The sequence below is a fragment of the Rhea americana genome, unplaced genomic scaffold, assembly GCF_003343005.1.
Source record: "Rhea americana isolate MKP2758 unplaced genomic scaffold, rheAme1 scaffold_211, whole genome shotgun sequence".
In the NCBI taxonomy this organism is placed as follows: Eukaryota; Metazoa; Chordata; class Aves; order Rheiformes; family Rheidae; genus Rhea; species Rhea americana.
The window spans coordinates 1,176,935-1,190,903 of record NW_028186269.1 but is presented as its reverse complement, the minus strand read 5'-3'; the positions used below and the strand labels follow the sequence as shown (position 1 = coordinate 1,190,903).

The 13,969-nt window shown below is 36.8% G+C and overlaps 1 protein-coding gene across 1 annotated transcript in view; it reads left to right on the top strand.

Moving 5' to 3' along the window:
• Positions 1–1,292: 1,292 nt before the first annotated feature.
• The window catches only part of WDR35 (WD repeat domain 35), a 42,367-nt gene continuing 29,690 nt past the window's right edge, over positions 1,293–13,969 (top strand). The window contains exons 1-10 of the mRNA XM_085304878.1: positions 1,293–1,412; positions 1,977–2,094; positions 2,788–2,859; positions 4,182–4,274; positions 5,899–6,027; positions 6,255–6,388; positions 7,876–8,041; positions 8,135–8,280; positions 10,275–10,400; positions 10,865–11,050. Of these exons, the coding sequence (XP_085161004.1) occupies positions 1,389–1,412; positions 1,977–2,094; positions 2,788–2,859; positions 4,182–4,274; positions 5,899–6,027; positions 6,255–6,388; positions 7,876–8,041; positions 8,135–8,280; positions 10,275–10,400; positions 10,865–11,050 (1,194 nt within the window). The 5' untranslated portion in view covers positions 1,293–1,388. The remainder of the gene's footprint in view (positions 1,413–1,976; positions 2,095–2,787; positions 2,860–4,181; positions 4,275–5,898; positions 6,028–6,254; positions 6,389–7,875; positions 8,042–8,134; positions 8,281–10,274; positions 10,401–10,864; positions 11,051–13,969) is intronic.

The following is a 13,969-nucleotide window of genomic DNA, read 5'->3' as shown; positions in this document are numbered from 1 at the left end:
TGTTATGAAAAAGAACTAAACTTGATTTTTTGGATATTTTTAGTTGTATTTATTATGTTTAAAAGTTTTCTAAACTACTATTAGCCATCATATTCAGTCCTAAGATGCTTACAGGAGTTCAATGAGCTTTGCTTTATAATTCTTTCTTAGATATGTGCTAYTAAACTGTCATTAAGTACTAAATTGGCTGCTCAGTGCTGTTTTTACATGCCTATGTACCTTCAGTAAAATGATGTGATGATAACCAAAGGCTAGTTCTGTTTCTTTACATTTGCAGGTAGCCTATTGGAGAAGAGAGGTATGGCAAAAAACTTGGTGAGATGCAGGTTTCATTATTTGATTTTGTCATGAACCTCCTCGGTGACATGAAACAAATTACTTTTATTTCAGTGTTTGTACTGTGGGTAACCACACTCTGAAGTATGAAGGTCATATTCTGAGGGACATGATGGTCTCTACCTACTGTATCAGGCAAGTTGTCAGAGTGGGATGCAGAACAGGACACAAGTGTCTTGTGGTGTATCCTATGTTCAYCTTTTGAGTTGATCAGCTATAAGATGGCTTTGTATTGAAAATATTTATTAAGCAGCTAGGCCCAAGCTAATTTGCCTTCTGGGCTCAGTGTTGCAGAGTCAGGCTGCCCTTGAAGCCCTCTGTACCCACTTGTGTGACATGATTCCAGATTTAATCCCCCCCCCCCCCGCTCTCTGCATTAATGAACGTCTAGAAAGTTTGTAACAGCATTCATTGGCTCAAGCAGCAAAAACTAAGGTCTCCTAAGGGTTTGCTTATCCTCCCTAAACCACTGAACCTGCATATTCACAATCTCAGTACGTGGGTAACCTTGACTGACCAGATCTATGCACGGTTGAGCGCACCACACTCTTGTGAATGAGCAAGAGTGGCGTGAAACACCTGCTACGTCGCCGGCATCAAGCAGTTACCTCGATTAAGCGAAGACCGTGGCAGTGGTGAGGGTTAGTCGAGAAAGCGCGGCACTCGGCTCTGCTGCCCGGCTTGCGAGGGGCGCAAAGGCCGAAGGCTCACGGCCGGGCTCCCTCGGGGCGGGGCGGGGCGGGGCCGCGCCGCGCCGCCCTAACGGCTCCTAACGGCTCCTAACGGCTCCTAACGGCTCCTAACGGCTCCTAACGGCTCCCGCGCGCCCCTAACGGCCGCGGTGGGGCGGGGAGGGGCGGGGCCAGCGCTGGCCCCGCCCCCGGGGGCTGAGCTGACGCTGCCTGGCGCCAACTYCGTCTTTCCTCTCCGGCTCCCCGGAAGTGGGGGGCGGAGCTTCCGGCGGCGGTTACCCGGGTAACGCGGCTGCAGCGGCGGCAGCGCGGGGCTTGTGGTGTCGSCGCCATTCGCGTTCGCGGCTCTTCCCCTGCGCCATGTTCATCTACCTGAGCAAGAAGGTGCTGCTGGGACGTCGAGGGGCGTCGCGGGGGCCCGCGGAGCTGCCGCCGGGCGATGCGGGGAGCCGCAGGGCTCGGCGCGGCCTGCGGGCGCTGGCAGGGCCCGGGCGCCGGTGCCGCTGGCGGCCTGTCTCGCTGCGCGCTGGAGCTCTCTGGCCCCGACAAACTGCATCCTGGGCGCTGAGAGAGCGTGCGGAGACTCTGGACGTGGCTCTTCTGCAGACCAGCTCGTGGCAAAGCTTTGCCTGCAGTTTCTTTGCCTCTCACCTGTTTTTTTTTTTTTGTTGTTCGTGGTGGCTTCTCAGCATGCATTTAGAAATGCCCTGTTATTATTTACTGCATAAACTGTATTTCCCTTTTCTCGAGCTTTATGTTGCATCATTTATTTTATCTTTATAATTTTATAATCAGTCACTTTTTGACTGTACAGCTCTGTCAGCGTTAGAAATAAATTTGTTGTCATGTGTACTGTCTTAGTGATCTTTGAGGTGTTTTTGATTAGGGTATTTGAAATAAAACATGATTCTTATGGCTACATAGAGATGTAAAATATTTCTCTTTCAGATCGCAATTCCTGGTAATGTTCGATTAAGATGCGTTTCCTGGAATAAGGATCAAGGTTTCATAGCCTGTGGTGGAGAAGATGGGTTACTGAAAGTTTTAAAGTTAGAAACACARACAGGTAAATGAGACTTTTAGAACAAAATCCACCACATTGCAAAACTCTGAAAGTGCAGCTCTTTTCAGAACTGACTTTACAACATTGTGTATGTTTTACATCTTTAAAAAAATGCTTATGCATCTGCATGAACAGCAAATGTGCTGTCACTTTCTTCTGAACGTTGTTTTCCTTCACTTTGTCCTACAGGACATCCCTGTCATTTGACTACTTTTGTATCTACTGAAGTCTTCTTTGCTCCTTCCTAAATGGCATTATRCTTCACTTTTGTTCTGTTGATCACTTATTTTGGAACTAATTTCATGTTATCGTGATTGTGTTTGAATATTCTCTACTAGTCTGTATTTAATTTAGAAATTGTATATTTTAAGAAATAAAATAAATRTATTCTTAGGAAAGTGAATTCTAATGTATTTTCCAGTTCTTTTAAACTTGTTATGAAAGTAAGCAAAGTGTGATTTTTTTTTTCCCTTRAAAACTACTGGACCATAAAGAATATCTGAATTTAGATGACTGATGTGATTAGCAAACATGTCTAGCTGAGGGGCAGAAAATTCATGCTGCAATTACTCTTACATACTTTTAAGTGAATATTTTATTAATGTAAATAGTGGTTTTTAGCTGCACTGTTGGTACAGACACACTAATATGTATGTCTTAATAAATTTATTTTATAACTATTTTTGTTATTTCTAGAAGAAGCAAAACTAAAGGGACTTGCAGCTCCTAGCAATCTTTCTGTGAATCAAACTCTTGAAGGTCATAGTGGTAAGTCTCTTTGGGCATTTAATGTACATTTGATTAACATAAAAATGCAGAAGGATTTTGTGGCCTCAGTAGAGTAATTTTGTTATAAATCTGAAATAAAGAATATCAGTAGCAAAATCAGGTGTGTTATAGTTGACTGTCTACTGTTGCAAAGTTATCTGATTAAAAGATCTACAGTCAATTTTTCATGGCTTGTGAGTGAATCCTTGAGCTGAGAATTAAACTGGATCAGCCTYCTCCCAATCCTTGCTGCTGCTATAAAGTATATAGTGCAGGATGGATGCTGCACGACCTGGCTCCTCTCTACCTGTTACTGCTTAAGGTTTGCAGTCTGTTCTGAGTTTTTCTAGGTAAGTTTGTTAACTCTGACCTTATAGCCTAGTTTGTGTTTTATATTACTTCTGGTTTGGCTATTTCCAAATCATTTTGTCGTTATCGTTGTTTTATCCTAAAARTTAAGTACTGATTGTATTGAAGTAGATGTACTTTCTTTTTTTTTAATTTTGAACTGCTACTGCTACAATACTTGTTCTCTCTGACTTCAGTTTGGTTAATCAGAAGGTTCTCATCAGTTGCGCTGATTATATCTTTAGGTATTTACATATTCATGTTATATTTGGTTACCTACTCAGGTTTGCTCACATACTGCCTTGGTAGTTGGCAGATAAACAGTGCTTTATAGCAGAAGATAAGAGCTAGATTGTATGCTAAGCAGTTTGTGCTGGGTGAAATGGATGACTGGAGGTGAAGACATGAAAGACTGGTGCTTGAGTAGGGGCCAATTTTTATCTAGTACTGAACAGATAATTCTTAAAAAAAAAAAAATGAAGATGTTTCAAGTCCAGCATTTATGTTTTTTATGAGTAGGGTCACATATGAGACTTGTGAGTCAAACACATAGCATGTTGAGTGCTCTTTTTGTAATAAGAAGGGACGTTCTGTTTTAAAACTGCAGTACTAATGATCAAGCTGTAAAAAGATAAATTGTCTTCCTGTGAGAGGCAAGTTTTGTCAGCTTCCTAGGCCAACATACTTGAAGCAGTCAAAAACAGCAAAACTATAGTTTTGAAGCAATATTCTGGGTAGAATTTGGAGAAGATGTTATTAAAGTGAGTGAATACAYAAGCAAAAGGAACAGTGTAGTAGAAGTATGAAAGAGGAAACAAGAGTGATACAGAAAACAGTGGCTAAAACTGAGTCAAAGTTGGCGGGGCAAATTTGTGCAAAACCCAGAAAACTCAGCAAGATTTAAATTGCATATAGTTGTTTGTGTTAACTTGTTTGTTAAGTAGAATAAAAACAAAATTTGTATAATTTTCTAGGTTCTGTGCAAGTGGTGACATGGAATGAACAATATCAAAAATTAACAACCAGTGATCAAAATGGGCTCATCATCGTGTGGATGTTGTATAAAGGTATTATATAGGACAGATCTGAGACTAGATAATGTTCTGTATTGTGAGAATTCTTTTTAGCAGTTTTAACAACTCTTTCTCAGATTGTAAAACTAAAAATAAATCAARAATGTGTTCCAAATATCTTAGGAAAAATTTAGACAACTATTTTAATAAGATATTTGTCTTCCAGAATTATCTTCAGAAAAGATGCCAGTTTTTAGATATGTGCTTTGTAAACAGCTGCAGATTTTTCATTTTCTTATCTTTGATAAGTTATTTCCTGGGAGGAAAATAATGTATAGAACAATAAAAAGAATCATAGAATTGGTAAGGTTGAAATGGACCTCTGGAGATCATCTAGTCCAACCCTCGAACAAGTGGCTTGTATGGGGATCGAACCTGCAACCTTGGCATTATTAGCACCTCACTCTAACCAACAGAGCTAATCCTAACTCCGAAGCGCTGCTTCATTTTGTAGGTTTAATTTTGTGAATTATTATAATAGTTAAATAGTTCTGCTGCTAGCATCACACAGAGACCTTTTGACAGAATTACTGGAATTTAGGAATCGTGCTTACACCAACAATCAAATATAAATATACATCTTTGGCTAGGTGTATTAGTTTACTGCCTTAATTAAATATTTCTAATGTGTTGCAGTGATTGGTCTCTTTTATTTTTTATTTATTCTTTTTGACTTTCATGAACACATGTACTTCTTTGGCACATTTAAATTAATTTGAAAGCCAGCAGTCCTCTCAGTATAGTTAACCATGTCTCAATGCATATGGGGAAGACAAGGCAAGTTTGTGGTTTTCTTTTTCTCTTGAGGATTTTATATACAATTTATATATATATTATATATTATATATATATAAAAATTGTATATATATATTTGTATATATTTATATATATATATAAATAAATATAAGTAAAAAGCCAGCTGTGCTCCTCATTTCAAGCATAAACTATCACTTGATTAGACTTTCTATCTGAAATGTAGTGGCTGCCCTTTCATGAAGCATCACCTTTAGTTTTGGAAAGGAACCAATAAATTACTTAATGCATATTCCTGTCAGAGATCTTTGTTCCTTCCATTATATTTCTATTGTATTTTGTGCGTTTTTAAGTTACCTAGGTGGTAGATCTTTTCCTGAGGGGCCCATCTCTCAGTCTGTGGCTTCATTTCCACTTTTCTGGTTTCTTTTTAGAAATAAATAGCTCATGTCTGAACACCATATTTCACAATGATAATGTGTGCAGTCTGGAGGACACTATAGTACAGTCTTGCTTGAGTTTTACAGAAAGAGCAGTACAACTTTTCCTTTTCTTGTGCATTCCATTGTGAAATAATATTTAACAYGTTTTCTCATTTTTATTTTATAAACAGACACTTCACAGAATACTTCATTTCATTGAATACCTAATTTGATTTCCTGGTAGTTCTTATAAGCTTTTTGGGGTCTGTGCTATGTTTTGTTTTCAAAAAAAAAGTTAGATTTTGTTATCTATAAATTTCATTATCGTATCTGCCTATTTTTGAAATTGAGAATATTTTTACTCTTTAAATTCAGTGATTGTATCTTAAATTCATATAAATCAAATCAAAAGTATATCTCATTTTTTTGTTCCACACTAATAGGTGCCTGGTATGAAGAGATGATTAACAATAGAAATAAATCTGTTGTTCGAAGTATGAGCTGGAATGCTGATGGACAAAAAATTTGCATTGTATATGAAGATGGAGCTGTGATTGTTGGATCAGTGGATGGTAAAAATGAGGCTGTACTACCTATTGTGTTTTATAGTTTTATATAGTTTTTGTTTTCAGTATTATTTACATAGAAAAATAGAGCTACAATATACATACAGTTAACAGTTGCTTTATAAATTGTTACTTTGACTTTGTTTAGCTGATATAGTCTTTATATTGTTAACTTGCGTGCTGTTTTTAAATCTATAGTGTGTTTATTAAATACAATAAATGTCCTGTTACAGGCAATCGTATTTGGGGGAAAGATCTGAAAGGTACACACCTGTGCCATGTGACCTGGTCTTCTGACAGCAAAGTTTTACTCTTTGGAATGGCAAATGGAGAAATTCATATTTATGAYAATCAGGGGAATTTTATTGTGAGTTTATGGTCTGTATTGTAAAAGTACTAACTTTCACATGTGTAATTTTGTTTTTATTTATTCCTTTTTCATTTGTTTAGTTGGTGGACTTCAGTACTGAGAACTGGACAAGGTCTTGTATGCAAAGTTTTTATTTGAGACTTAAACAGCTGCATTTTTTTAATACAAATTTTCAGTAAAATTTAAGTACATTGCAAATGCTTGTCTTGTTAGCAGAATGGCTATTACTTTAATGCATTTTTGGTTTGCAATTGTTATTGGAAAGGTACATATTTTGTATGGTGATCCTGCCTTAATGAAAGCTTATGTTAAAAGTACTACTGTACAAGCAGAATAAAACAATAGTCTATTTTTCCCATTGCTCCTGTTATTGTTTATTAAATAGGGAATATTACTTGCTTCAAACCTGGTAGTATTTCCTGAAATGAAAGAAAAAAAACTATAATATCACTACATTTCTACAATTTCTGTTTCTTTCCTTATTTTATGCTCCTAGTTATTTGGAATATTGGTAAAGCATTGACTTTCAAAAGAACAGCAGATTTAGAAGTGCATTCTTGATTTTATATCCCTGTTACTGTGCATTTCCTTCCTCTCCCTCCTTAAGAATGAAAACTCTATCTTTTGAATCCTCTTTTCTTTAACCCCACTCTGTTTCCTTCCTTTCTGCTSTGCATCATGGTATTTCTAGCATTTGCTGCAAATCACTCAGATTTTTTTTWAAATAAACTGTTTTTACTACCCTCTCGTTACCTTCCCAATAACATGTGCTCTCTCACTACCATAAGTTACCTGTATTCCTCCTGGAAATGCACTGGCACAGGTTGCCCAGAGAGGTTGTGGAGTCTCCTTCTCTGGAGATATTCAAGGCCTACCTGGATGCAACCCTGTCTCCCATGCTCTAGGTGACCCTGCTGAGTGGGGAGGTTGGACTAGATGATCTCCAGAGGTCCCTTCCAACCTTACTGATTCTATGATTCTAGGTACACTCTTTCTTTCAGAAAATACTGTTAGCAATGCTACTAGATGTAAAGAGCTAATTATTAGGGAAGTAAGCTTATCTTAAATGGTGTTCTGATCTGAATACTTATAGTCTCAATTACTTTTATTTAAATAATTTATTCTGAAAAAAAACTTGTGTCCAAAAATGGTTTGAAATTAGTTTTCCTTTTTATTCTTTTGTAAAGCCCAAGTGTGGGTTTCCTTGACTGTTTTTTTTTCTCTGTTACTTTAAATGATTTTACACTTCAAAGAATAAAAAAGGACAACATTAAAATTCTATCTTTGGATAAGGAACTCTTTCAGGCTCTTAAAATTTGAGAGTGTGAAAATTTTTCCTTTGCATAGAAAAATAATTTTGCATGTAACTTTTTTGGGAAGAGTGGGGTGGGGGCAAGGTATCAGTATAGGTTAAAAAAAATAAAAAAGTTCCTCTAAATAGCATATTGTATACAAGTTTTAAATAATTAACCATTATTGTTTAGGTGAAAATGAAACTGAGTTGTTTGGTGAACCTAACTGGAGCATTCAATATTGCTGGAATACATTGGTATCATGGTACAGAAGGCTACATTGAACCAGGTTGTCCTTGTCTTGCTGTCTGTTATGACAATGGAAGATGCCAGATAATGAGAGATGAGAATGACCAGAGTAGGTACAAAATACGGGTTACTTATGACTGACCTATTCTTTACCTGAACTTCCTATGTTTACATTCTTAATGTTTATTTCTTTGAAAACTAGATCCTGTTTTGATCGACACTGGTATGAATGTAGTATGTATTCAGTGGAACCACTGTGGAAGCGTATTGGCAGTGGCAGGCTCCCTAAAAACAACTTCTCAAGATAAAGATGTAAATATTGTGCAATTCTACACTCCGTTTGGTGAGGTAAAAATATTAAATATATTAATTATACTACCTAAATTGTACTTTATATTAGCATATTGTCTGAATATGCTAAGAATAATGACCACGTTACTCTTGAAATTTGAATCTCTGTTTATAGCATTCTAGTGTTTGAGATGCACTAAGGTATCCAGGATGTCCRTGTGGATCTGGAAAGCATACAAATGATCTCTGGGCCTGGAGCCTTCTAGAACAGCAAGTTGATGGCCATTGGAAAGTCCTAGGGCATCCTGCATAATACTAGAGGAGGAGGATACACATACTGCCCAATTTTGAGCAGCTAACTTAAGTCAGCATCTTAACTGCCACCTAACAKGTACATCAAATCTGGAAGTAACTTTTCTTCCTGCACTGACTSTGTAAGAGACCAAGATGCATCAAGATGAGCAGCTTATATACTAGGGCAATGTATGYTCCCCTCTATTTTTATGGAATCAGTAAAGCTGAGAAAATGGCATCTGTTGTCAGTAAGTGGAGTGGTCCAGAAACCTTAGAAAAGTTAGACTGTTTCTAATCTTCAGCTGCTGATTGGGAATACTGCTTTGTAAATGCTTTTTGTACCTCTTGTTTTGTTTATAAGATATTAGATGTTCTTCAGCCTCCTTAGTTGACAGAAAACTTTTATTGTTTTTTATATTGCTACTCTTGCCTTAGGTAATTTCACTTTCCTTCGCAGTATTATGTCTGGAAATCAATAAGTTAGTGTTAAGTTTAACATTGAACCAAAGGTTTTGGCAATAATATTGTGGTTCTGGTTGTTAATGTCATTCAGGTTAATTGAAACAAGTTTTCCAGACTCTAGATACAGTGTTCGTAAGTAAACAGAGTTTTCTTTAGCTTTCAGTTGTTTTGCATTAGTTTTGATAGTTAAGTACTGACTCAAYGTTTAGAAGATGATGTCTTCTGTGAATAATTTGTGACTATTATTTGGAATTACTATTTACACCTGATCAAAGGCATGAAATAGGTACTAAATCACATAAGTTAATTGACAGAAGGTTGTTTAGACACAAACTTATGACCTCAAGAAGAAGGCCAGATCTAAGCATGTTCTGTTCAGTAAAAAAGTTGTATTTTGAAGTTGTATTTTAAAAAAAGAAAAAGCCTAAGATTATTGAAAAATCTCATAATAAAGCATACATTGATGYGTCGCTTACTACCTGCATACATACGTTTTGTCAGCAAAAAGCTTTGTACAGACAACTGGTCTGTGGAATGAGTATTTTTTTGAAAACATTCATTGTAAGCTTCACTTTCKACAGCAAAATAAGAATATAAAAGAAGTGGAATGTATATTTGTCTTAATAGCTCTTAAATCATAAATGCATATTTAAATGCCTTTCTTAAACCTTTGTGAAGGGAAATGAGAAATAGAGAAGAGGAAAATGACTATTGCCTTGTTACAGATTGYATAACTATGCAACTGACTGAAGATAYGCCCTTGACGTAGGCTGAACAAATAACATATAACTAAGCTATCAGCTGAATTTAAATATGTTGTATATCAACTGAGTAATTGATAGACTTACACTGCCAGCATAAACACAAATTTTGAGGAATGCCAGATGTCAGTACTGTTATTAATTGGACATTGTATTTATTTTAGTAATGATGGAAGTAATAAAGGCGATTCAGATTACCAGGTGAAGGAAAAAATGTTTACCCTTTCATTCTCTGTCCACTGTTTATTTTCTGTAAGTTTGAACTGTGACTTAGTCATGGTTTGTAAAATAAATGGTTTGTCTTTCTGATGGAGAAAAAAATAACGACAAAAGAACACTTTGTGCACATTAAATACCTCTTTTTCCACTTGTTTGCGCACATGTGTGTTGTACTTTGGGAGCCATTATGCCATACCTGTAAAGAAGATCTATATGTTTATATTTCATCAGCTGTAAAAACTATCGTTTATGTATTTTCATGCTAGTTTTCCTAGGATACTTTCAAAATCTTTTTATTTTCTTGTTTTAAACAAGCATTTGCGCACGCTGAAAGTTCCTGGCAAACAGATGTCAGCCTTGTCTTGGGAGGGAAGTGGACTGAAAATTGCACTAGCTGTTGATTCTTACATATATTTTGCAAACATTCGGCCAGATTACAAGGTAGGTAGCAATGCGGGACTGAATTGAAAACTTTAAAATTTAAAAATATTTTTTTTATTTTCCTCTGGAAAATGAAGGGATTAGGTTTTCAAATCAATTTGCTTACAGCAAGCATTTTCATTGCAGAAACCATCATTAAGTTGGGTATTTATGTGTACCTTATGAACAAAGAATGAACAAGAGGAAGTGAAATCTTGCCTTATTTTGAGGGTGGGGCCTCAAGACAGGTTGGGACAAGTCAGTTTGTGTGAAAGGAAAATTGTCTTGCCAGCTGAATATTCTGCTAATATCTTACTACTGGGCTGTGTTGGCCTACTGTTAATAAAGCACTTCATCACTTGACAGGCAAGGAATTTTGCATACTGATTATGTATATGAAATAAATTCTTTCATAGYTGTGAACAATTTATTATTGGATTTGTACAATTTCTTATAGGTTTTATCAAAATTGTCTTTCTTGGCAGTGGGGTTATTGTTCGAATACAGTGGTTTATGCATATACTCGACCTGATCGTCCAGAATATTGCGTAGTATTTTGGGACACAAAAAACAATGAGAAGTATGTGAAATATGTCAAGAGCCTGATTTCTGTAACAACTTACGGGGACTTCTGTGTTTTAGCAACTAAAGCAGATGAAAATCAACCTCAGGTAAAGTCTGTTTCTTTTAAATTTAAAACTTTAAACATTCTGTTCCAGATGGCAGTGCTTTACAACTGGAGTAAGATCAGAAGTAACATCTTGAATCTGCCTCAGAATGTGCCACTCATTTGTCATAAATTTGACAGCGTTCACTTAAACGGACGCAATTTTTAAAAACAAAACGACGACAATAAAATAATAACAAAAATCTGCAGAACCAATTAACTCTCTTTATATGTAAACTCTTTGCAGCCCTAACTAACACTGCATCAAAACAGCAACCATCGCTGTTCCCTTAGAAATGCTTATGACAGTTCTCAAAGGAAAGCTATAAGTAGGAGAACATCAGGATTTTAAAGAGTATTTAATCATAGAACCATAGAATCATAGAATTGGTAAGGTTGGAAGGGACCTCTGGAGATCAKCTCGTCCAACCTCCCTGCTCAAGCAGGGTCACCTACAGCATGGTAGACAGGGTTGCATCCAGGCGGGCCTTGAATRTCTCCAGAGAGGGAGACTCYACAACCTCTCTGGGCAACCTGTGCCAGTGCTCCSTCACTCTCACACAGAAGAAATTCCCCCTCACGKTCAGGCAGAACTTCCTGKGCTTCAATTTCTGCCCATTGCCTCTTGTCCTGTCACATGGGACAACTGAAAAGAGTTTGTCCYYGTCCCCTTGACACCCTCCCTTCAGGTACTTGTACACATYGATAAGATCCCCCCTCAGYCTTCTCTYCCCCAGGCTRAASARGCCCAGCTCTCGCAGCCGTTCCTCATAGGGCAGGTGCTCCAGCCCTCTGATCATCTTYRTAGCCCTRYGCTGGACTCTCTGCAGTAGCTCCATGTCTCTSTTGTCCTGGGGAGCMCAGAACTGGACACAGGACTCRAGATGAGGCCTCMCCAGGGCTGAGGAGAGGGGCAGGATCACCTCCCTCGACCTGCTGGCAACATTCTTCTAATGCATCCCAGGATACATTTAGCTTTTGCCTAATCCTACAACAGTCAATTATTAATCTCTCCCATCCACACTTAAATATAATGGTTTTATTAAAATGAGTTTATGAGAAAGAACTATTACTGAAGGGATTTCAGGATCCAAATCTTATATCTTGCTAGCGTCCTCCTAGTTGAGTAGCGTAAGCTGCCATTTTTCCATCCAGAAGTGACATCCTATGTGATAATCTTCCATCTGATTAAGGCAGAGGTTGATCAGGGAAAATTTTTTTTTTTTAAAAAAATAAATTTACAAAAATGTGATTTATTTTTTTTTAGGCACTGTATAATTTGTTGCTATAAACTAGTCTATTTCTTGATTTTATTTTCAGTGTAGTGTAAAAATTGTATTATAAAAGTATTCTTCAGTTTGTAGTCATACAAGTTTTCTTCATGGATTCATTTCTGACTTATTTTCTTTATCTGTTGTATATTGCTTACAAAGGAGGAGCATGAGATGGAGTCAATTGGTTCAACGGTAAAAAGAAAAAATGTTTTAGTGCTGTTTTGCAATAAATGGTGTGCTGTATCGTATGGTTTGAAAACGTGGTATACATAGCTAAAACCATTCAATGAAATAAGAGTGTAATAAAATGAGATTTTAWGGATTATATTTTAAAGCGGAGGGACTCTATATCTTTCTTAAATATAAATAAGATTAATTTTAGCATCAGAAAATTACAGATACTTAYTATCTTCTTTAAATTCTTTCCGAAAGGCTCCTGTGTAATTATTAGCACTATAGGGGGTCAGCTTTTAGGAACTGATGCAAACAAAATTATCCTTTGGGTAGTATTTCATTTGAATTGCTTTATGAAAATCTGATGGGTTTTACAATAGATTTATRTCATTAGAATTGTGATGTCAAGTAGGCAAAATGTACAGCAATAGCTGATGATAGAAGAAGGACTAATTTCGGTAGGAACCATTTAAAGGTATTGCAAGAGAAAGTAGTTGTTCAGTGAGTTACAAAGAATTTGCTGTTGGTACCACAGTAAAACRTGAACTGTCTGCTTGCATCAGATCAGACAATGCAGACTCCACGGTCTTGACACCAGCCTGCAGAGCTCATGCAGTCTCTTTTGGATATTGTCCCTCCATCATGCCTTTGAAGTCTATGATCTACTGATTTAGAGTCTCAGAAATAAATAAAAAGGGCATAAAAGAGAAATCAAGTAGAGTGGTGCACTCACCATTTTTACCAGAAAAAAACTAATATAAACATAATAGAAACAAGCAATAAATAATTTAAACAACAAAAAGCCAGATGTGATTTCCTATAGAAGTGGAGTCCAAACACAGTTTCTGAAAGGGGAAATTTGAAAATCCTGCTGGATGTTTAAGTGATGAACAAAGAAATAACCTCTGTTACAAAATGTTATTTTTATCCATCTTTCTTGATGAAAGAACCAGAAAAACAAATAATCTAATGAATTCCCCTTCTCCCCCCTTTTTCTAATGTTCTGATCTTTTCCTTTGAAAGGATAAAATTCGTGTAATGGATGAAAACTGAAAACGTATAAACTCCACTAGTCTCTTCTTAGTAAAGCTACCAATCTCTGTTCAAAGGGGTAGGCAATATAGTTGCTGTAGTCTGTTACCACAATTATATGAATTGGTTGACAAGTGAGAGAGCTGTACAGAACTAATTATATTTCAATACCTGATGAGTCAGTATGCCAGCTCCTAGGTGATTCCAGGAATAGCAGATCTGTTTTTTGAATCCAAAGACTCTACAGTCCAATAAATAAAGCTGTTTGATCCTTGATATAGGTCTGGGAAAATAAGTACATCAGCAGCAACAACARAAGCCATGGATATTGTGTCCGTTTTCCATTTATTTGCATCTTCCCGAGTATAACAGATGGATGTGGGTTGTTTGTTGCTGGCTAAGTAGGATTACAAGAAGGGCAAAACTAACAAAACTGGTCAGTT